At 34.6% G+C, this 25,056-nt stretch overlaps 2 protein-coding genes across 5 annotated transcripts in view; one reads left to right on the top strand and one right to left on the bottom strand.

Annotated features, from left to right (window-relative positions):
- The window catches only part of MARCHF7 (membrane associated ring-CH-type finger 7), a 46,999-nt gene extending 40,814 nt beyond the window's left edge, over nucleotides 1-6,185 (top strand). Inside the window, exons 8-10 of the mRNA XM_057745094.1 lie at nucleotides 308-421; nucleotides 1,902-1,950; nucleotides 4,871-6,185. Of these exons, the coding sequence (XP_057601077.1) occupies nucleotides 308-421; nucleotides 1,902-1,950; nucleotides 4,871-4,929 (222 nt within the window). The 3' untranslated portion in view covers nucleotides 4,930-6,185. The remainder of the gene's footprint in view (nucleotides 1-307; nucleotides 422-1,901; nucleotides 1,951-4,870) is intronic.
- A 70-nt stretch (nucleotides 6,186-6,255) lies between these two features.
- Nucleotides 6,256-25,056, bottom strand: part of CD302 (CD302 molecule) — a 28,143-nt gene continuing 9,342 nt past the window's right edge. For all 4 annotated transcript variants that reach the window (XM_057745105.1, XM_057745103.1, XM_057745101.1 and 1 more), the window contains 5 exons: nucleotides 20,651-20,761; nucleotides 14,479-14,595; nucleotides 13,477-13,650; nucleotides 12,174-12,200; nucleotides 6,256-9,059 (listed from right to left, as the gene is read on the bottom strand). In XM_057745105.1, coding sequence (XP_057601088.1) covers nucleotides 8,857-9,059; nucleotides 12,174-12,200; nucleotides 13,477-13,650; nucleotides 14,479-14,587 — 513 coding nt within the window. In that variant the 5' untranslated portion in view covers nucleotides 14,588-14,595; nucleotides 20,651-20,761 and the 3' untranslated portion in view covers nucleotides 6,256-8,856. The remainder of the gene's footprint in view (nucleotides 9,060-12,173; nucleotides 12,201-13,476; nucleotides 13,651-14,478; nucleotides 14,596-20,650; nucleotides 20,762-25,056) is intronic.

Raw genomic sequence — 25,056 nt, forward strand, 5'->3', positions numbered from 1 at the left:
TAAAATCTGTTAGGCATTTTATAGAACCAGAGCATTCATTCTACCATCAAACTACTTAAAAGTCCCACTTTTATATAAATCATTACATAAAAGAAGACTATACGAAAATAAAGAGGATATTCATACACCTGTTTGTACTCCTTATAGCATTAGTAAAATTATGAAATTATGGAGGGTGGCTTTTTATTTCTTAGTTTAATAGGTGGTGCTAAATAATATCTCTTACTAAGAACTGGAATGTCAATCTCCTGTCTATTAATTTTTCATTCTCCGTATTCTTTTTCTCTCGTTTGCTTCCCTGTTGAAGGCTGAATATGAGTTTATCAGCTCTGGTCTCTACCTAGTTGTGTTATTGCACTTGTGCGAACAAAGCTTTTCTGATATGATGGGAAATACGAATGAACCAAGCACACGAGTCCGAGTAAGTAACCTTGGAGCAGGGGCAGAGGGAGGATGTGAGTCAACAGATGTTTGCTTTGGAAAGCAGATTGTTTTATATGTTCACATTCGATTTCCTTTGGGGAGTTCTTATATTAAAATCTTTCCTAAAAATAAAGATACTATATAGATTTAATAGAAATTGCTGTCTTCCTTCTGTATCAAGCAGCCTAATTTTCTCATAAAGCTGTTTTAGAAAAAGAAATAATTTTCTAACTCTTGAAGGTAATTGGAATATATTTCAGTGAGAAACAGGGATAGAATTGGAAGTACTAAGGAAAATGTTCTTTTTAATTAAAAAACCAAAACAAGACTCAGTATTATAACTTAGAAACCTGAAATTCAACCCAAAAAGCTGAAAGAGTATGGGAAATTAACTTCACTTTATTTGTTACTGTGCTGTAAAAGACTACCAGTGTAGTAGTTTTTAAGCATCCATATTTCAAGCTACTTTAGATTTGCACTATTTGGTATTTACTCTATACACTGTTCCCTTAATTTAACACTTAAGCTAGCTGTTTGTTAGGTGTTTTTAATTAAATGGTACTGTTATGGAAATTTATACTCTACTGCCTTGCCCATTTTATGTAGCAGGGACTAGAGTCTACATCTCATTACAGTAGCATTCTGCACACCTGATATCTTGTAATGTGTTCATAAACATGTCCTTGAAACTATTCTTTATATAAATGTTCTCTTTGGTGATAAAAATTGAGTAGAGTTTATGTTGAGGTATAATGTTTCTATTATGTTTTGAAAATTATCAGATACCTAATTCAGTGTATATGGGTAGAACATTTCTCTGTAATCTGGTAAACGTTATTCCTGTGAATCAATTGGCAGATTATTATCATTCATAGAAAAGAGATGAACTATCAAGAGCTTTCAGAATTTGAGCAAAGATCTCTTGATTTTTAAAAAGGCACTCTATCTCTTCAGAATGAATGAACCACATAAAGTATATAATAAGGTCGTTTGAATTCATGCCTTTGTAAAAGGTATATACAAGTTAAAATTAAAGTGGAAGTCATTTTATGATTTTTTTTTTTTAAGTAAAGAATCAAATGTAATACTTCTAGGCAGGAAAATGCAGGTTTATTTTTAATTGACCACTAAAATTCATTTGGGTCCAAACTGCAAAGGTTTAAGTTTTTTTCTCCATAGTTTTTGGAAGTATATTTATGCAAGAAGACAACGGTATTCATTGAATAAGGTTATTATATTGTTTCTGCTCCCAGTTCCTACATGATTAATACATAATTTCTACATAGCTAATAATTATATAAGACATTTAAAAAATCATATCCTTAAGCTTGTAATTTTTGATGTGGGGGGAGAAAGACCCCTTAAAGGCTTAAAATTATGTTTGACTTTTAAGTAGAAATGAATCTCTTATACTGATTCTCTCTTTAGATCCATTTGCTACATTTAAACTACTGTATTTCTTTCTGCATTGTTTCTAGTTTATTAACCTTGCAAGAACTCTTCAGGCACATATGGAAGATCTCGAAAGTAGGTGGAATTTCCCCTCCCCAGACTTGTTGAATTTACTTTTGCAAATTAAACCCACAAAGCAAAACCTAAGTGTATATATATACTCTTTCTACCAAATTAAAGCTTCATTTATAGGCTTAATAATACCAGAATAATTAATTTGGGAAAGATGGGTTGGGCAACTATCAGTTTTTTAAGAGCATTTTTAAAAATTACATTAATTTTAATGTATGGAAGGATGTTATTTTAACCGTCAGTATTTTACTTAAAATAAAAATACATAATCACCTTAATTTTAACACTTTTTTAATGTTAACACTTTTTTAAAAGAAGTCATGTTTAACACTAATCAAAACACACTTCGTAATTGGTTAGATTTTTTTTATCTTGTGTATGAAATTTTACTTGTTATTTAGCTTTGTTAGATCATAAAAGCAGTTCCCTGGGTTTATATAGAGTTCTAGGAAAATAGGGGTGAAAGAGCCCTAATTCTGAGTCCCTAATGGAAGCCATAGTTTTTTTGTTTTTGTTTTTTGTTTTTATTTGCTCCTTGTTCAGGTCCTCATGGACCTTTAATAGGCAGCCAGCTCCGCCAGCAGCTCCAATCTCTTAAGATCACGTTCCAGCTTTAGGACTTCTGCCTGGGCTTCTATGTGAAGGCACTTAATGCCCAAATCTTTACAGGCATCTGCACAGCTTACCCTCTTCTCAAAGTCCTACAACCTCCAGGGTGCTTCATACCAGGTGGGCACAGATATTGGTGGCTCTGGAACAGTTCCTGGGAATCCAAGATTACCCTATTATGCTTTTTTTCACCCAAAGCAACTGGCTCCCCATGATCAGATTTCAGTACACTCTTTGAGGTGTTTTTAAATATGATTTTTCCAAAAAAAAAATAATAAATATGATTTTTCCAATTGATTATCTTCTATACTCATCTTCAAAATACTTGGACTGTTATCTGTAGTGTGCATAATGCTTTTACCTTTAGAGAAAGCTTAGCATCCTTTGAAGTAAGGTCTGAGAAGGACTTAAGAATATTCTAAGTCATGGGTTTTTGTCATTAAGTTTGTACAGTTTTTAAGTTTTAAAAGGATTTGAGGTACAACTAAGTAACGCATTTTCACAATTTTAGTATGTGTGGAAATAGTATTTAAAGGAATCACATGGTATAAGAAAGTGGGACTTCATTTAGGGTAAATCTTTTTTTCCTTCATAACTTCTTAGTTCAGATCCATCATGTTGGCTAATACAAAGGTCTCTCTTTTTTGTAAATTATGATTTATACTTTGTCAAGTGTGATGAATAATTTGTTTCAGTGTACATTCTCACCAGATTGCCTTTTTTTTTTTTTTAACTAACGTTCTTATTTAGAATTTAGTTTTCTAAACATATAGGAGTGTCTACTCTCAACATGTGAATGAGAGGGAAAAGATTGAGTTGAAATACATACCCAAACTCAACTGAGAGTGAAAGACGTTGTGGGCGCTACAAGTAAACTCCTAAGTACCAGAGTATCAGTATATTCTGAAAATTTGTTCTGACTGAATTTTCATTCGTACAGTTAATCCAATAGAAAATATGAGATATTCTCTGAAAAGCTATTTTATTTTGTAGTTTGACATTTCTCCATGATATTGTATAAAACTTAAGCATAGGACTTCCTAGGTGGCGCAGTGGTAAAGAATCCGCCTGCTAATGCAGGGGACACGGGTTCGAGCCCTGCCCTGGGAGGATTCCACATGCCGCAGAGCAGCTAAGCCCGTGAGCCACAACTACTGAGCCCATGTGCCACAACTGTTGAAGCCCACGCGCCTAGGGCCTGTGCTCCACAACAAGAGAAGCCACTACAGTGAGGAGCCTGCGCACCACAATGAAGAGTAGCCCCCACTCACAGCAACAAGAGAAAGCCCATGTGCAGCAATGAAGACCCAACGCAGCAAATAAATAAATTAATTAAAAAAAAAAAACTTAAGCATAGGATTTACTCTTCATGAGTTAAGTATATGCTTGATATCATTTATTTAAAATGGATTTAAAATTTCTGCAAGATAAATTTATGGAGACTGAAGTGTCTATACACATTGCATATCTTTTTCTTGTTGCTTCCATTTGCTGGGTGCTCTTAAATTGTCCAGTATTAAATACTGTGCTTGATAATAGAGGAAATGCTGGTTAGATGTTTAGTGAACTTCAGTTTTCTTTCACATGCAGTTTACAGAATACAGTCTTGTACTTACTGTGTCCTTCTTAAAGACATTCAGGGATGTTTTATATTAAACTCTTGAGCCACTCATGACTGTAAAATAAATTGAGGTCAGAAATGTTGCAGTGATAAGTTTCTGACAATGTGGAGGCATAAGAATAATCTCAACAGAAGGTTTTTAAGTAAATCCAATTATTTTAACTTAGGCTGTGTCTATATAAAGCTTTTTTGACTAAATAAAGCTTTTTCTTGGCATTGTATAGACATAGGTCTGATGTAAATTGAAAAAACACCCATAACCTATTATTCTATGTACATTTTTTTTCATTCTCATTGGATACATCAAACATGCAGCGGTAATAAGCCAGATTCTACTCAGGTGTGTGAGAGCACTTGCCTTAAGTTTACTCTTTCTCTAGTACAGTAGATACTATGAACACAAATTGATCTCAGAAACTTTTTGGAAGATGTTCTTGAGTCACATTTTTAAACATTTTCATTTTAATAAAAACTAACATTAAGCAAAAGGTGTTGGGGGTGGGGGCATTGTGGATGGGCATCACCCACAGTCAAACCATCCTAACCCTGTCATAATAACTTATCATTTTGACCAAACAGTATACTAAATTGGGATTTTTATTTTACAAATCATTGCTATTCTGGCTTTAAAATTACACTTCCATTCTCATCCCCCTGAAAATCATTCTTGATCATCCTGTTTTCTTTCAACAGCTTCAGAGGATGAATCTGAAGAAGATGGAGACCATAACAGAACATTTGATATTGCCTAACTTCATATAAGACAAATGGATGCTCTGTGAACAAGTGTTTATTAAAACTGGCAATTAAATATGAATTAGTTTTGTGGGGAAATGCCTATTGAATACATTTACTATCTGTCTATATATATATAGAATGAATATATATATACACATTATGCATGTATATATATGTTCATTCTCAGGTGTTGATGAGTTAAAATTCTGCTGGGCCTTTTAACATAGCCAGTGAATCAGATGTTTATAAACTGGTATTTTTCTTTTAGATGAGTGGGGGAAGTGTTACCCTTGTTTTAAATATCTAAGCAATGCTGACAACCCTTTGTGTTCTGATTACTGTAGTTATATTTATGAAAAAAGGTTGGTGTTTTAGTCTCTTGTTAGTGAAAAAAGTGGGACAGAATATGCTTTCAGAATAAATTGCCACATGGCACCTAATTGTTTTTTCTTTTTAAAATGCCTTAAGTTGCAGTCTCATTTTCATAATCATTTGCTTCCAGTGTTTAAATAAATAAGAATGGGGAGAAAGTTAAGAAGAGCAATATATTAGGTATCCACATTTAATTTGAATTCTAAATTCACTTAGCAATAAAATCTAATTTTTGAAAAAGTATACAAAAATAAAGTGTACAAATGATGGATACATTTTTGTATTGATTTGCAAAATGCAGATTATATTTGATAGGCCATAGTATGTAGATATTCCTTTTAGGAATATTACAGCTGTAAATTATATCAGAATTGCCAGTCAAATGCTGTTTGGTTAAAAAAAAATTATTGCAATCTCAAGTTAATGAAATATTTTTAAATCCCACATTCAGAGTTTAAAACACTGGTTTTCAATGTGTTTTTTAGTGTTGTCACTTCTTTATAGCTAAATATGATATAAATAACCTGTTTGGATCCTGGTCGTTTTTAACTGTTCCTTGGTAATTCTAAGCATTTATTTGATGACTTAATATTTTTCACTACCTTTAGAGAAGACATGAACATTACTTATTCACCATGAATAGTTCTACACTGTAGTCCTGAGTTGTGTTATATGTCCATAACACTGTATATTTTCTCTGTCAACACGCTTAGGATACACTTAAAAATGCCTTCAGGTGGTTTCAGGTTAAATAAAGTCTTATGTCAGACTACTTTTTCAGACCCTAAATAGAAACCATGTAATTTCTCAAATGTGAATCAACAGTCTGCCCACAGATTGTTGGTCTTAATGTAAAACTTTGGCTTGAAATAAAGTGCGTACTGATTGATTTACTTTATAGTTTGAAATGTTTCCTTTTAAACTGGTGCTCAGAGAAGCCTTCAGACCTTATAGCCAAAAATCTTACTTCAAATCCCATTTTATATGAAATATAATTTTCTAAAACATTTGCTTAACTTCTGCCTGTTACCTTGTGCATTGCCTTCCTTAAAGCGGATATGCAAAATTTAAGGGTGCCAGTATCAATATCTATTCTATGGGTCTTTAAGGGATGCTTTGAATTTGAAACAATTATGCTTTTAATAGTACTCAGTATGAAAATGTAGTGCCTTCTTAACCCACAAAATTTTTTATTTACAATTTTTAAGTAAATGGTAGAAAACATTCCATTGGTGTGCATACATTTTATAGTTTTGCTGTATTAACTGCTAAATGACAGAGATGCACACAGTGGCTTGAGCTTTATAGTATTCTCGTAGTTCCTTAGTAGCACTTAGTATTTCAATGTTGTATTAGCTTCTGATATCCTGTAAATGTGAATTAGAAGGAATAAGAAAAGTCTTTCATTGGTTATTACTTTTAAATTCTGAACAAAATAGAGACCGTACACTACTCAAATTCCCAAGATTTTAAGAATGCAAATTCCTAATAAAATGTAGTTAAAATTAAATGGTAGCTAAAAGTAATGTTAGTAATAATAGCTGCCAAACATAAGAATTAAATTGTAGAACCAAGATGTTTGAAGAAAAGCAGTTTATACATTCTGAATGTAAACAGGCATGCTTATGTTATTGTTAATATTAAAAATAAATACAGACTTGAATGATCCAGTTATCTGTTGACCACATGTTGACAAGGGCTTGTTACAGATGTTCCGGTATATAAATAGGACTAAGATTTAGCACTGCATTACCGGCACCTTTATGGACTTTTTTGAAAATGAAATTAAACATGGGAAATTATGTAAGTTAAAACAGCCATTTTGGTAGAGCTGTCTGTCATTAGGTAGAATTTACTGAAATGAACTGAAGAAACTTAGTTATATAGAAGTGGGAGACTCTAGAGCAGCATTGTCCAGTGAAACTTTCTGTGACATTAGAAATGTTCTATAATTTGCATTGTGCAATATGCAAGTGATTTGAGCATCTGAAATATGGCTAGTGCAACTGAGGAAGTGAAATAGCCACGTGTGGGTAGTGGCTACTGTATTAAATATTGTAAAGATTTGTGATAGAAAGTTTTAAGGAACAGAAGGCTGGTCTTAGTTCTTAAAGGATTGGTAGAATTTGAGTCAGAAAAGCAGGAAGTAATTCCAGTCTAATGTTCACAATTAGTAGCACTATTAATACTCTATCCACAATAAAATAGACATCTCGATCAATGCACAAAATCTCAAAGCTTTTACAGAGTATAATTGTGTAATAACACTTAGTATAAAATTTGTTCTTTAGTACCACAGTCACATTGTCATCACTTTGTAGTTATTCATCCCATTAAGAAAACTGCCATTAATGGTGGCCAGTAGGAACAGATGGCGCAAGCTAGAACTTTGTTGCCACTGGTCAAGCTTGAGAGACAGTGTCTCTCTCCATATGAAAAGTGTTCCCGTAAGATGACTGATGGGGTATGTGTTAGGAAGAGAGATTACTTTCTTTGTACTTTCAAGTTTCTACATATAGTGAATACAATTTTATGTGAAGAATTTTCTAATACTGTGTTTTTAAGTCGTAAAAGTTGCTAAAGAAACCATTCTTGTTTCAGCTTTTTTCTGTTTTCATTTTTTATCCCCCAAATGATTATTTCACCATTGTCTTAAAATATACAGTACACATATTGAAAACTAAACACCATCACTACAGTAGTATGTAGTTTTTCTCTGCAGTTATTGCTTACACAGTTTTCATGTCATTGAATGATAAACTTCAAAGTTTGGGAAGCATGAGATATATAGGAACAGATATGGTGGTAGGAAAAAAATCCTTGAAGGGCACTATGATCCAAGAGTTACCCACGGTGTCAGCCTCCTCCACACCTTCCTGGTATGGGTGTAATTCTTTTGGTTTCACAAACTTTATTAAATCTTACAAAACTCTGACCATTTGTGATCAGTGCTAAATACTGTTTGTGGTCCAAAACAGTGTTCTAAAAGTACTGAAATTGTATAATTATGTGGCATATGGGGTGTTAAAATCTGTAAAATTTTCTACATCACAAAGGAAGATTGATATCTAAATGTAGAGAAATATTTTAAGGTCAGTATTATTCTCCATATTGATAAAGGAGAAAGACCATAGAAATTGTTAAAGATGTATTGATTGTTAAAACCATAGTGGTAAGTAGATTTTTTTTTTTTTAATTCAGCTATAACTAAGGTGGTTGAACTCCGTGGGAGGGAAGATAGAGGAGGTAAGACAAGGAGCCTGGCTTTTTATTTTTACCTGATTTGCTATTAATACTTGGGCTTTAAACTTTTTTCAAGTGAAAGGTGCATTTGGGGAGGTGGTTAAAACCATTAAATTATATTTAAGATTATTCCTTTTAAAAAACTTTGTTCTTATAATGATCCTAAAGATTATTTTTTATCACAATGAATGATTACATGAGAATAGTGAATGTTAGTAGAATAAGGTAATATGAAAACTGATTTTCATTGTCACGTTCTATATTGAAATCTTGCATAAGAATCACTGTCAAGGTATTTGGTGTCTTAATCTGAGATTTCCAAAATCTCAGTCAAATTGAACATCATATTCATTTTCCTCTGCAACTACTAAAACACAATCGTCATTATAAGGTGATTGGGGTGCAGCTGAAAAAACTGTGGTGAAACCAGAATCCAAACTTCTTTTGTACAGGAACCAAACGACTGCTCCCAAAACTGTCAAAATTACTGTACTGGCAATCACCAAAGCTGATATTAAAATGTGGTTATCTGAAAAGAAGACAAGAAAATATGGGAAATCAGGATATACAAGTTCCTAGTATTGCTTTTTTGGGGAGCACAAACATAGTTTCATCATATAAATATTTCCCTATTTTGAGAGTTTCACACATTGGTTAGAAAGAAATTACACATTCATTACTATCAAAGTTTCTATTTCTTAGCTTGAATAATTGCCGTACTTCAAAATTTGAAGTAAACTGCACGTCTCCACTCTAAACCTAAATTGGAAATTATCCACGTTAAGGGTTCACCATACGTTTCAATTTGCATGTATATCCTCTTACGTTATCCAAAGTATACATGTGTGTAGCTTAAAATTCATAGTTCTACAAGGTATGTAATGAAAATACTGTGCTCCTCCTGCCCTACTACTACTCACCCTTAATTACCATTCCTCAAAGCAACCACTCCTGTTACTTATTTGCCTTCATGTTTCTGAAAAGCATGCTTACACTGCTCTTTGATTTAAACTTTTTAAAAAAATTGTAAAATATGCGTAACAAAATTTATCATTTTAACCATTTTTAAGGGTACAGTTCAGTAGCATTAAGAGCATTCACACTGTTGTGCTATGTCACCACCATGCATCCATAGAACTTTCATCTTGCAAACCTGAAAATTATATTAAACATTAACTCCTCATTCTCCCCTCTCCCTGGCAACCACCATTCTACCTTCTGTCTCTGAGGTTGACTACTCCAGGTACCTCAACCTAATTAGAGTCAGACAGTATTTGTCCTTTTGTGACTGGCTTACTTCACTTAGCCTAGTGTCCTCCAGATTCATGCATGTTGTAGAGTGTGTCAGATTTGTCTTTTTAAGGCTGAGTAATATTCCATACAGTGTATATACCATGCTTTGCTTACCCGTTCATACCATGATTTGGTTCCACCTTTCTGGCTACTGAGAATAATGCTGCTATAAACATGGTTGTTTATCTGTTCAAGTCCCTGCTTTCACATCTTTTGGGTATATACTCAGAAATGGGTTGCTGGATCATATGGTAATTCTATGCCTAATTTTTGGGGAAGCTACTGTACTGTTTCCACAGCAGCTGCACCGTTTTACATTCCCATCAGTAGTGCACAAAGGTTCCACTTTCTCCATATTCTTGTCAGCACTTGTTATTTTCTGGTTTTTTGTTTTGTTTTGGCCATGCCATGCAGCATGCTGGATCTTAGTTCCCCAATGAGGGTTGAAGACTTCCAGTGGAAGTGCAGAGTCTTAACCACTGGGCCGCCAGGAGAGTCCCTCTGGGTTTGGTTTGTTTTGTTTTTGAGTGTGAGGTGGTGCTTTGCTTGATTTTTTTTTTCTCTTAAGATGTTATATATTCCTCTTAAAGAAGAGTGAGTTTTGAGCCCATAAACACTCTCCTTTCCTCTTCTGTCATAGCAAGCCCCAAACTGAGAGAAAGTATTCATGATACTAAGGGAAAAATAAGGGCAAAAGACTTGAATAGGCATTTTATAAAAAGATATCCAAATGGCTAATATGTAAAGGTGCTCAACGTTTTTCATGAGGGAAATTAAAATAAGATCGCTAAGACGTTTTTCATCAGGGAAATTAAAATAAGATCGCTACACACCCATCTGAATGGCTAAAATTAGACTGACAGGACCATCATGGGAGGGATGTAGAGCAACTGGAACTTGCATACATTGTCAGCAGGAATGTAACATGGTTCAACCACTTTGAAAAATTACTTAATTTCTAATAATGCTAACCATTATTAGCTACCCTATGACCCTGCAATTTCACTCTTTGGAATTTCAAGGAAAATGAGAACATAGGTCCAAAAAGCAGTGTGAGCACGTTCATAGCACGATCACATTCATGCCAGACTAATAATGAAATATCCATAGACAGGAGAATGGACAAATAATGGTATGTTAATAAAATACAATGCAGCAATAGAAAAAGTAGCAATACATACATGCAACACTGATGAATCAAAATATTCTGACAAAGCAGTCAGAATTACATTTATGTGAAGTTCAAGAACAAACAACTCTAACCTATGGTGATAGAGATCAATAGTGGTTACCTGTGGGGTGGATGGTGGTAGGGTGGGCATTTACTGGGAGGGGCATGAGGGAATTTTGTGCTGTGATGGGAATGTCCTATGTTGATTTGAGTGGTAGTTACACAGGTATACATAAGCAACCATCAAGGTATATACATTTAAGATTCCATTTCACCCTATGTTAATTACACCTCAAAAATATGGAGGTTGAAAACTATACAATTCAAAAATATCCAAAAAATATAACAGACATTCATACATGGTTTGGGGGGATTCAGAATGGTACAGTTTCTCTGAAACAATATCAGTATTGATCAAGGTTATATATTCATGTTCAATACAGCAGTTATATTTCAGGGAATCTAAGATAAATGTGTTTCTTCAAGGTGATTCATTCCTTGCAGCACTGTTATAATAACAAATGTTTGGAAACAACCCAGTAGGGTTCTGGAGCTTTAAAAAAGAATGAAGATTTATCTATAGGTAATGATACGGAGAGATATCTAGACTCTGTTAGCAAATAAAAAAATCAGTCATATATCTTAATTTGCTTATATTGGCAAAAGAACCACTAGACATTTAAAGAAGAAATTGAAATAGTGCCCAACAAGGGGTACAGGTAGAATGGGATGGATGGAGGCAGAGTGGGAGACAGACTTTTCAGTGTTTGCCTTGTATAGTTTAGCTTTTTGAACCAAGTAAATAAATTAGCTGTTTTTTCCCCAAAAAATGCATTTAGTAAGCCCTAAGGCAGATGCTTCATGAATTGTAATTACAACTGTGAGAAAAAAATTTTTTAACGAAAGATGCAGTCATTTCCCACAAAAACAGATAATGGAGTTCAATGAGATGTAATTTGGTGTTTTTAAAAAAAATGTTCATTTCATATATAACTTGCAGATATATTTAGAATGTCAAGTCTTATTACTAAGCTAAGAGACCTTTCTGCCTTTTTATGAAAATTGTTCTACTTTACACTATCATATAATTAATTTTTAAAGAGGTCTTTAGTACTACTTTAATACACTAGAATCTTAATGTACTCTTGTGGGAAAAATGTAACAAAAGACCATACTTACCTGATAAATATTTCTTTTCATATGGGACTAGAATACAAAAGAAAATCATAATTAATTCAAATATGCCTTATTCTAAGATTGCTTTTAAACACCTGAAGTAGTTTAAAACGGACCCTTTAGTAGCTCAGTATTACCCATGTTTCTATTGCTTGGTCATGTGTCTGTATTATCTATTTTGAACTTAGATTTTGAAAAAAAAAAAGATGAAGAGGGCTAAAAATGCATTAGCTCAGTTAGTGGGAAAAGAATAAGGGAACTCAAGAAAGAAGACAATGTGATGAAGTGGGGGAAATAAGAGGATCTGGGTTGGAAAGTCTATAGAAACATAGTACCATTAAAGCATGCAACGGTGACCTTACCTCATTAGTATAGATTTGCTCACTATTTCTGACATTTTGAAGTTATAGTTTAATTTAAAATTTGGCTTATATAATGGTGCCCTGAGGCACAGTATATGAAAAGAATCAACTTTTTGAAAATCCAACAAATATTGGAAGTTGGAATGCTACTACCACAAAAGTGTGACTGATCAGTCAAAAACCCTGCTGAGGCAAGTTAAAAAAAAACTATGTAAATCCAGATGTAAAGAAGGGAAATAATCAGAGGCAGATGTATAGTTGGTTTGCAGTTGGAGTAGAAGGGGGAATATTAAGGATGCAATGTGGGGAAATGGCTATTTGTCTTGTTTCAAGCAACCTAAAATCATATTTTGAAATTTAAATGTCTAATGAGAAAACAATTCTAAAACATAAAAGAACAAACTGTCTAATGTTTAACAATAATATGAAAATATTGTGGGACAGGATAATTTTGTTCATTAGAAATCATTGTGATTTGTAAGGAGAAAATTTATATTTTAGTCCAGAATAAATTATAAACTGATGCAATTTTTCTTTGCCTAATCAAGGATGTCCTTGTACTGAATCAAATTCTTTGTAAACTAACATTAGAATTCTGGAATCAGCCATGATTATTCTTCACCACTTCCACTGTTCAATCAAATCACATGCAAAGAGACTATGATAATTCTTCTGAACAACATAAGAAATTTTTGACTTTTTACAAGCTCTAGTTAATAATAAGTAGAATAAAAGTATGCCTGGTTCACATGATGTGCCCCTACCTCTGAAATGTAATAGGATTACACATTTGATTTCCAAAAGTCTAGGGAGCAAACGAACCCAATATCTTCTGAAGTCCTACTTCCTCTTTATTGAGACACATCACAAAGAAAATTATTTTAAAACCAGCCCTATTTTCCCCACCCCTCTTATAATGGAAAAAGGCCTTCAATTATACTTACTAGCTGCTTTACAAAGGGTTCCTTCCACAGAAGAAACTTCACAATTTCCTTTCTTCCAATCACCTGTCTTGGTGTGCAAAAAGGCACAGGTGTCAACCAGATCCTCGCCATCTTCTCGGTCTGACCACTTAACAAATGTCATATTTGACTTATCAAACCACTTGAAACTGGCATCTGTCAGTTAAGGAATATTTTTAACATTATGACAGTATAAAATGTGTAAAAGTCAAAGAAAAGGGTCTGGCTTTATTATTATTTTTTGGTTATTTTTTAAAACTTTTTGGCCACGCTTGCAGCTTGTCGGATCTTAGTTCTCTGACCGGGGATTGAACCCAGGCCATCATCAGTGAAAGCATGGAGTCCTAACCACTGGACTGCCAGGGTGCCAGGGGTTTCCTGGGTCTAGTTTTAAAGGTGGGAAGTTACTAAGGTATTTCTGCTCTGAACTTTTCATTGTAGGATTTAAATTAGGAGGAGGAATATATCCTGTACACAGGCAAAAGATACTGGTTCAAGAAGGTTCTGAAGAAGATCCCATTTTTGATTTAAAAATATATGTAATTTTCATGGAGAAATAGTCAAGATAGTTAAAATATTAATGGTAACCTTAGTAATTTCATTTCATGTAAAAATATATAAGTACTTCCCTATTTTCGACAGTGACAGTAAATACATAATATTACTTTGACAGTTGTCTCTTTTTATCCTATTAATTGTTGACATTAGTACCAATTTTTATCACGCTACCATATTACAAAAATACTGGGTCTAGAGCCATGTTTTAATCAGATGAAAGAATCAACTTCAACTCTCATATGTGACACACACTGAGCTGCTCAGGGAAAAGCTGTGGTTCATGGGTGCACACTGAAAACACAATACCTGGAAACTGCAAGAAACAGCAACTTGAACTAGAGAACTGAAGACTATAAAAGATAGTTATCAGTTTTACTAACATTAAGAAAAAATGTAGGAAACAATTTAACTGTAAATATCACTTACCATCTGTGTCAAAAAACATGCCTAATAGGATATCATCTGGGCCTTTCCATTGCTTTTTCAAAGTATCCAGTATAAAAGCATTTTCTTCCTCATTATGTATGCTTATCATGTCAGCTCCTGAAGTTATTTTAAGGAGAAGTCAGCATGTTCCTCAAATCAATGAAACTCACATGACGCATACACAAATTATACATTATCATCAGGGGTCTGGTCCGCAGCCCGTTAGGAACCAGGCTCCACAGCAGGAGGTGAGCGGCAGGCAAGCAACTGACGCTTCCTCTGCCGCTCCCCATGGCTCCCATCACTCACATGACCACCTGAACCATCCCCCGCCACTGTCCCGTCCATGGAAAAATTGTCTTCCACAAAACTGGTCCCTGGTGCCAGAAAGGCTGGGGACCACTGCTTATTATGATACATATATTTTACATCCTTTTAAAAACAAAAGTAGCTTGAAAATGTCATGTACATTTCTGAAGAGAAAATACGAGAAAAGTAAAAGGCTAACGATAAACTGAACAGGACCATACCTTTTATCTCACTCACCTAGGGTTGGTAATCTCATAAATAACATGTAAACAAAAACATATTGGGAAGGCTTGAGCAGTAAAACACACTTCATGGATCTCAACTTTTCATTACCCGTTCCTCTGGCAATCATGGCCCCTCGTGCCCTAGTTCACATTTATAGGGAGGAGTAGCTCTGACCACACTGAGGAGAGCTGAAAAGTACCAGGGCAACTTGCCAGAACAGTCCCAAGACCTAGTGAAATTCAAGTCACAAGCAGTCTCTGACCTGCCTCACTTAACTGGCCACTATGCACCTGTTGCCTGAAGCCTATGCCTTCCCATATTTTCCTCTGTGGTCATCCTTAGAAAAGTCCTGGTTAGAGAAAGTGATAAAGGAGGTCCTTGTTCCTTGTTCTCACTGTATAGCTGATTTTTCCTGAGACTCTTTCACCTGGTTCAAGAGTAAAGAGGAGCAGCCACATATATTTTATGTCTCACATTAACATTTTTTATCCTTTCAATCTATAAGGTACATAGCACCCTATAAAATTAGCAGTAACTTCACTTTCCCCAGATACATCTAATCTTGTTTCTTAACCCAACAAAGATTCTCCTGCAAATTAAAAAAATCATTCCACTGTCTTAATTGGATAATATTTAGGAGAAAACACTAATGGAGTTAGTTTCTCTCATGATATTTTATGTTTTTGCAAGTGAAAACAAATGAATGATGACATCAAAGCTTATACCAACCAGAAATCTGGTGGGGAAGGTACATCTAACCCCTGGGGGAAAATACATCCTCTCCAGTGTACTCAGCTAACTGAGGAATAAACATCAAAATGTTCCTAAGAAACATGACTCTCCAGTCTCAGTAACATTAGAAGTTAAAATTTTCCAAGGAGAAGTCATTGATCCTAAACATTTTTAAAGTTATCTTGGAAGCTTTGGGTACTACAACTCATTCAGATACTACATGGAGAGGCGAGGAAGTCTTTCCTACTAATAAATTACATTCTTCCAAAACCATCCTGACTTAACAAAGACTTCTGAAAACTTCAGAATATTGTCTTGGATCAGTGGCTCACCAACTTTAGTGTGCACCAGAATCACCTGGAGGGCTTGTTAAAAGTGTTGGGTCCGACACCCGGAGTTTCTGTTCTGGCTGGAGTAACATGGGGCCTGAGAATTTACATTCCGAACCAGTTACCAAGGAACACACTCAGATTCTAGGAAACAAGAGGCTATTGTATTCATGACATCACTCTAACATCACAATTTTTTGGTAATGAACAGGTACACTGAGATGAGAAAGAGCTATTAGGTCGTGACGTGGTAAGAAAAATCTGTATTAGGCAATTACTTTTACATTTTTAAAAAGAGGCTTAAAAAATAAACTTAGCTACCGAGGAAAAGAAAACACTGGAGCCTGAAATCTCCCCCCAAACATATCACATTGTTAAAGAAGAAAATCACAAAGTGGGCAGACTAGAGCTCTGTTATGAATAAAAAAAATAACAGGCAAACACTTTAACAGAAGAAAAAAAGAAAAGAAAACTGGTCTCAGACCTTAAAAAGGCAATAGACACAGATACAGAGAACAAACTAGTGCTTACCCGTGGGACAGGGAAGAGAGAAGAGGCAACATAAGGGTGGGGATTAAGAGGTACTATCATGTGTCAAATCGGCTATAAGGAGATACTGTACAACACTGAAATATAGTCAATATTTTGTAGTAACCAAAAATGGAGTAAAATCTTTAAAAATTGTGAATCACTATATTGTACAATTTGTAACTTAATATTGTACATCCATTCTACTTCCATTTAAAAAAAGACAATTTACCCTCACAAAAGGAAATGTAACACAGGAAATGTGTGAAAACTGCTGTTTCACTGGTAAAGGAATGAAAATTAAAAGAAGCAGAGTTTCAGACGTGCAGACTAAACAGTGCTGGCTTAGGGTGTAGAAAACCGGGAACTCAGAAGTGGTTAGTTGGAGTAAAAATTAGTAAAACCTTTTTGGATACAGTTTGGCAAGGCGTATGGAAAGCCCTACAGAAAAGTACATATTCTTTGACCCCGCAATACTGAACGACGTATGCTAAGGGCATGGGCTCTGCTCAGATAGGCACAGTCATTAATGTGCATCACAGTTACGACAGTGGAAGATTGGAAATAATTTAATAACCAATATTAGAGGATTAAATCAATTATGGCATATCTATATAGAGGAATAGTGTACAGTTATTAGGAAATATTCCATATTACTGCCACAGGAGAATATTTTTAAGGGAAAATGTAGCTTAAGGAATATGACATATGTACATATGTATATACATGTGTGTATGTATGTGTATATATATACGCATATATATATATATATCAAACATTCATTAAAATATATCTGCCTGGGGGGACTGGAAGTCTAGAAAGATACTTACCAAAATGTTAAGTCATTATATTTCCTTAGGATGGTACAATTTAGGGTAATTTTATTTTTAAAATATTTGCCTACGTGCTTTTCTATATAGCGATTGTGCATTAATTGTGTAATTAAGAAAGAAGTTTTAAAAGAAAAAAATAAGACTGACCTTTAAAAAACGTAATACTTTAATCCAAAATTAGAATTTAGCAAGGTTCTCTTTCTCAGTCATAGCTCCATTTTTAAAAATTCTATGATGGTTTTCTTATCAGTGGTATCTGCTATCACCCCGTCTGTTAAATGTCATATAGACTTTTAATCTGTTTTACCCTAGCACTTACTTGTACTTATTTGTGAAATGTAACCCAAATGCCATTTTAGAAAAATCCTCAAGGTAAATATTTAACTAGGTTATAGTTTAAGCTTAAGTGTGTTCAGAGATGAGATTTTCATTCCTTTCTCTGCCTTATGTCAGCCAATGGAACTTGAATGATTTTTAACATTGCAACTTAAGTAAATACTGTATAAACTTAAATTACTATGTCAGGCAAAAAAGACACACTTTGATTTTCTTTAACAAATAATAGCATAAGTCCCTGAAGAATGCATGTACTCAAGCCTATTTTTTTTTTACAATGCATTACCAGTGATGCTACCTGCTGAGATGTAATTTAGGTCTTTAATTCTTTTTATGGCTAGTGACATAGCTCATACACAGATCACAAAAAAGGCAAGATTGAAAACATTTATTTGTTCTTTTATAATGAAAATATCTAAATCAAAGGTAAATGTTGCAAAATAAGAAAAATTTTAGCCTCTCACAATTATTTTCCTAAATGAACAATAACAGTACCCAAAATAAGTACAAGTAACACCATGTAAATTACCACAAAGCACTGGGAATATTTCTCAATATAGCTCTCAGCTGTTCAAAAGGTAACAAGTCACTTATTTTCTATACCCCTAATTATAGGTTTAAAATAGGATTTTGTATAGCTGTGAAGATTTTATACATCCATATGTAAATATCCTAGTATTCCCCATGTTTTTCCTTCTTCATATATAGCAAACACTGAATTCACGTCTACCTACTGTTGTAAGCCAAAACATTACCCGAGCCAAAAAAAGTAATGGTAATATTAACTAATCTTAGCTCATTTTCTGATTCATCAATGAAATGGATATTTCCAGACTGGAAGCAAATGTAGAGGATTATCAAATAAATGATGAGGTTATCAGAAATGTATGAGAAAGTTTTTAAAAATGAAATCAGTAAGACAAACTGAATTTATAGATTTTTAACTGGGAAAAAAGCCATTTTTCTTAGACACAATATAAACTTTATAAGCAAATCTATATACAACAATTAAAAATTCCTAAAAGGCTACTCTGCTTGAACAAGTAGAGTTAATGGACTTCAAAACAAGTAATCAAAAATCAGGCCTCAAAGTTGCTGGGTGTTTTCAATTTCGTTTTGCTTCACTTGCTTAAAAAAAAAAAAAGCAAATACAATTAACTGCAGTTTAGTTGTAGAGGAAGTCAGTCAACAAATATTAACTATGCCTCTGTGGAGTATACAGTTGCTTAACTGCTGAAGGTAAGCATTAAAGCTGGACAATGAAATCTGACGCTGTGGTTCACACAGGCTAGCAGGAGTACAGGAACATATCTTTTTTGGCCCCGAGCCTCCAATATAATTTGTTCATTGAAATCTGTGTTCATGTCTAAGTATACCTGATATAAATGGTTTTTTAAAAAGAGACAGAAAATAATTGTAGGGGTAACGCCATTTAAAAAATCTTGTAAGACCAGCAAAATTCCTATTACTCAGCTTCCTCAGAGTGAAACCATATTGGCATGTTGAAAATGTCTTGTTTTCCAAGAGCCAATGTTCAACACCATTTAGCAAGTAAAGAACATACATACTGAGTATCACATGGCACTCCATAGGATTTAAAACTGCTTTGCCTACATTTATTCCCAAGGAAAACAATATGTATTGAGTGGTACGTGGCACTTCTTAGGATTTAAAACTTCTGTGCTTATATTTATTCCTTCAATAATAAGTGAATGTGATTTTAATTAAAGCATCTTAATGCAATTTGATATTCTTCCAAAATGTTATATTGGTGGGTTGTTAGAAATTGTGTTTTTTAGGTAAAGGGCATTTTTATTTTTATTTATTTTTTATTTATGTATTTTTTGGCTGCACCCTGCGGCACTCAGGATCTTAGTTTTCTCTTATTAGTAATGTATATATGGCAATCCCAATCTCCCAATTCATTCAGTACAGCACATTTTTAAATGCTGGTGTTATGAATATGCTTGTAACGAAATTTAATGAAATAAGAGATTTTTAGATCTCACACCGTAATAAAAAGCACCTTTACATAATCAAGGACTCTCACATCACCATCATAGATATCTCAGTTGAAAAAGATGCTAACTCACACCACAGTTTTAGTTTGAGCTGATGAGTATCAACAACAATCAGAGGCTTAACAACAAGGATGCACTTTGGGCCAAACAGCCAAATATATAAAGAGCACCCAAGCACACCTTTTTTTAAAATGACATTTTTATTTAAAATATTTCAACATGTGAAGTTCTATTTCCCAGAGAATGCTGAGCATATTATGTACCAAATACACAGCCTTTTCCTCATTTTTATTTAACGGTATATATACTTCTCTACCGTACGTCACAGCCCCATGTAATCTGACTTCTGCCCACACTGTATGCCTGCGACAGTACCTTCAGGGCAGAATAACAGCGTGATGAAGGATGCTGGTCCTAAAATCAGACAGGCCCTGGTTTGAATCCTGGCTCTGCCAATTATTTCTTGTGTGACCTTGAACAAATAACTGAACTAGTTTTATTCTCTTGATAAAAGGAGGCTAATAATAAACCACCTGATAGGTTTGCTGTACTAATTAAAGCCAGTTAAAGTACAATACGTGCTTAACAACAGTGCCTGACGCAGAGCTCTCACATTAAACACACTGTCCTTGCTAGGGTTCTGCCTCTCTGCTCTGGGCCGTGTTGCCCAACAACTGTCTTCCAGCTCAAGGGTTTACCCCGATTCCACTGCCTGTGTCTTGTGTATCACAGAATGAATGTAGCCCATTTAGTGCAAGGACCAAGGTGAAAGTGAGACACGACAAAACCATTTTTTTAAAAAAATTAGTGAACACTCTTTACTGATCTGTGAAAAAACAAAATAGAATAAGCTCCTTACCATGGTCAGTACACTGATTTCTGACATCCTCTATGCTTTCTACTTTGATGGCTTCTTGAAGAAAAATGTAACAACTCTCTTGGAACTGAACCCAGGTGGATGAAGGGCAGTCTATGTGGCAAAAGAGAGACACTGTTAAATAACTTTAATTTCATGAATTCCTAAAGATAAAGATATTAGATATTAAATTTTCACAGGGAAAAAAAAAAGAAAAAAAGAATGGCAATTTCCCTTGCTTTTCAGCCATAAGGCTCCTGGTCTTTGTTAAAATAAACTGACTAGTGTGATAGCAATTTATTTTTCGCCATTGTACATGTGGGAAAAGGAAAATGTGCCACTGATCCCCTTCTGATTTGACAGACCAAAGTTACAAGTTTTTAGGTGTTTAGTAGCTCAGACGTGTAAATTATCATGCATTACCTACGCTAATAACCAAGGCAATAAACTATCAAGGAAGACAACCAATCAGAATTACAAGTTTCCTTTCAAGGTTATCTTTGCAGTATATAGGAGCAATTCAATTTCGAAAGTCTTAAAGAGTCTTACAAGATCTTTTTGTTCAAAATATACTTTCAAGAACAGAGAAGAAAACAATATACTAGATTATGAATATTCAGACAAGTTTCCTATTGCACAAGAAAACAAGATTTGTCTTCATGAATGTTTGAACACTTCATCAAAGCAGATTCTTTGAACTAGTTTTGTGAAACAGAACCACATTTCTTCCTCTTTTGCTGCAGAGTAAGGGTCATCTCCTTCCATCTCTACCTTTTGGTGTTGTTCATCATAAAGGTGTGTATTTTTCAGCCTTGGCGCTGGAATTTCATTAGTTAGCATTAGAAGCAAAAGTAGGCCTGTAAGGGCTTGATTTCACTGGCCAGAATGGAGAAAGGATGTGAAGATTTTATTGAATTCCAGTGAATAAAGGAACATAAGACCGTAATACTGCATATTCTCTTAGGTCTGTATAGGGAAAATCACTAAGATTTACCTGGTTTTATTTTTGCGGGACCTCATTTCCTCAACCAGGGATTGAACCCAGGCCACAGCAGTGAAAGCACCAAACCAACCTAGCTAGCACCAGGGAACTCGCTGAATTACAATTTTAATATAAACAAGTAGAAGAATGGCTTCCAACAAAGATCTATCAGCTATGTTAGTCTAAATTCAACAACCTCTACTTTACTAAGCCCAGAACATGGCAGAGACCACCTGTCACCAGTACCCGACCTCAGCTTCTTATATACCTACAGCACAGAGCACAGGCACCAAGCTACACTGTCTCCCAGGCTTCTGGTGGCTCCTGTATAATGAGGTGCAAGCACAAGTGAAAGGTGCAAAAATATGCCTTTAAAAGGAAGGAGTGTGCTCCCTGGACCACATTTCCTCTTTCCCTCTGGCTAAAATGTAGTTAGCCATCTTCAATCATGTAAACAATGGAAATGGCCTAGGAATAACAGAGCAACAAGATAAAAGGATCCTAAGTGAAGCCAACATATCACACTCAGACTGTAAAGGGAGAGAAAATATACTTCTATCTTTGTTAAGCCATTGTTAATTCAGGTCCTTGTTATAACAGCTGAATCAATAACCTAATTAATACAATGGGCTACTTAAAATTATCACAATGTGTGAGTCATGAGTTTTTCCCTGGCCTCATGCTGCTACATTTAGTCCTTAAACCATCCAAGATGTACTAGCATGAGGGTTGGCGTCCCAAGACACAATTTAATTTTTCCTTTGTGCTGTTTATAAGTACTTGTCTTACACATATGACTACCTTGCTTTGAACTCTGGTAGGAAGCTAGAACTTCCCCATAATGGTGGCTTAAAGTTGGATAGGGATGTTTTAGCAACAAGCACTTTGCTTTGGGAAAATGCTCACAATAAACCATTAATTTTTAAAAGTCTCACTATAAAAATATATCTGCAGTATGATTCCAATGTTTAAAAAGCAAGGAAGTCTAAAACATATGATATCGCTTATATGTGGAATCTAAAAAAAGGATACAAATGAACTTATCTACAAAACAGAGTTATAGATGTAGAAAATAAACTTGGGATACCGGGAGTAATGGGGGGAGGGATAAACTGGGAGATTGGGATTGACATATACATACTACTATATATAAAATAGATAGCTAATAAGGAAATACTGTATAGCACAGGGAACTCTACTCAATACTCTGTAATGGCCTATATGGGAAAAGAATCTAAAAAAGAGCAGGTATATGTGTATCTATGACTGACTCATTTTGCTGTACACCTGAAACTAACACAACATTGTAAATCAGCTATACTCCAATAAAAATTTTTTAAAAATAAAGTAAAATTCAATTTTAAAAAAGCTAGTTAGTTTAGAAAAGTTGAGGAATTGGAAAGGCCAGCACTTTGTAGGAAGAAGGCTCAGGAAGGGCCTAAAAACAAGGTTCTTGGGTTGAAAGTCTGTATGTGGAGCAGACCCTTAGATCCTCTTCATGAGAAACAGTACTCAGACAGCACGGTTTCTCTGTACACCTCTGCTGCCTTCTTTGAAAGTCTGGCCCTTACTCAGAGGAAAAGACTGATTCCTCCACTTCCACTTCCAGACCATCAAACATGAATCTCTCCTCATCCTTTGAGATCCAGGCCATTTAGCTACACCACTTCCTCTAAGATACCACCACTGGAATGTATTTTAACTTCTACTTATAATTTCATCACACAGTTCTTTCTCTTCTAAACCACCATCCAATGGCCATGTAAAGTACCAGAAGGAACACGGCTTTGAAGTCAGTCAAGATATTTTTATCTTGGTGGTGAGACCTTGGACAGATTATTTCCTGTGTTCCCTCAGGCAAAAAGGGATAATAACCTCATCGGGTTGTTGTTGTGAACATTAAGAAGCAACAAAACTGCACATCATGGTGCCTAACACAAGGAAGGTGCTCAAAATATTGTAGCTTTTATTAACTCTACCATTCTCCGTATCCATCTCTAGAGACAGTGACCTCTCTGAAAATAGGACCTGAGCCTTATTTTTGAATCCCCAACAGCTCAGACAGCTCCTTGGACTATAATAGGGACCAAAATATTGTGCTAAATGAATGAATGAATCCTATCCCCCCCTTCATCCTTAAATAGCTTAATTTATCATCCCTTCAGCATCTTCAAACACTACCTTTGCAGTGTATTCATCTTTTCCTTCTAGAAGCATGCTGTTTCTTATATCCTGGAATATAACTGGATTGACCTTGCAGCCAGTTCTAATACTTTTACTGGTACAGTTGGCCCTCGGTATCTGCGGATGTGGAACCCTCAGATACAAAGGACCGACTGTACTATGCCACTTTAGAGTACTTGAGCATCCTCGGATTTTGGTATTCGTAGAGGGTCCTGGTACCAGTTCCCTGCAGATACCAAGAGAGTATACTTTGAAAAAATTAAACTATTTTAATGGAAGTACAACATTCAATGTGCAAATCATATATATATATACAGCTTGGTGAATCTGCATAGAATGAACATATCCATGTACTCATCAGTGCGATGAAGAAACAGACCATTAACCAAACCCTTTCGGTCCACTCCCTTCCAAAGGTAATCACGCCTAACTTCTAACACCACAGGTTAGTTTTGCCTGTTTTTGGACTCTATAGTTATTAATACATACAGTATGCACTCTTCTGTATCTGGCTTCTTTTGATAAACATTACTTTTATGAGATTCTTTTATGTTGTAGTGTGTAGCTGTAGGTTGTTCTTTCTCATTGCTATATAATATTGTATGAATTTATTCATTCTTCTGTTGATGAATGAGTAGTTTCTAGTTCGTGGCCATTACAATATATAATGCTATAAATATCCTATGCATATGTTTTGGTGAACATATGCACGCCTTCTTGTGGGTATATTTCTAGAAGTAGATCGCTGGGCCACAGAGTTTACATATGTCCAGCTTTGGCAAATACTGCCAAACATTTTTCCAAAGTGGTTATAATCCTTATAGCAAGCAGGTTTAAAAAACTAAACCCAGTTTGATAACCTTTGTCTTTTGAGTATTTCCATTAATATTTAACATAGTTATTGATGTATTTGAGTTTACACCTACCATCTTACTGTTTTCTATTTGCCCTATTTATTTTATGCTTTTTTTCCCTTTACTGTTTTTTTTTGGATTCTTAAACAATTTTATATTCCATTTTGCTTTTAGCTTATTAATTATATATTCTTTAATTTCATTTCTATGCAAATTACAGTATGGAACCTTGATTTATTAGTACCTAAAGTAAATTAGTACTTTTACCACTTCCTAGACAATGCTAGGATGTTACAATAGTTTAACTTCCCTTCCTTTGTATTATTGTTGTATTACTATTTTGCATGCTCAATGTCCATTTAATTTTAAACACATATTTACCTTCTCTG

Source organism: Hippopotamus amphibius, chromosome 8, assembly GCF_030028045.1.
Source record: "Hippopotamus amphibius kiboko isolate mHipAmp2 chromosome 8, mHipAmp2.hap2, whole genome shotgun sequence".
NCBI classification, from domain to species: Eukaryota; Metazoa; Chordata; class Mammalia; order Artiodactyla; family Hippopotamidae; genus Hippopotamus; species Hippopotamus amphibius.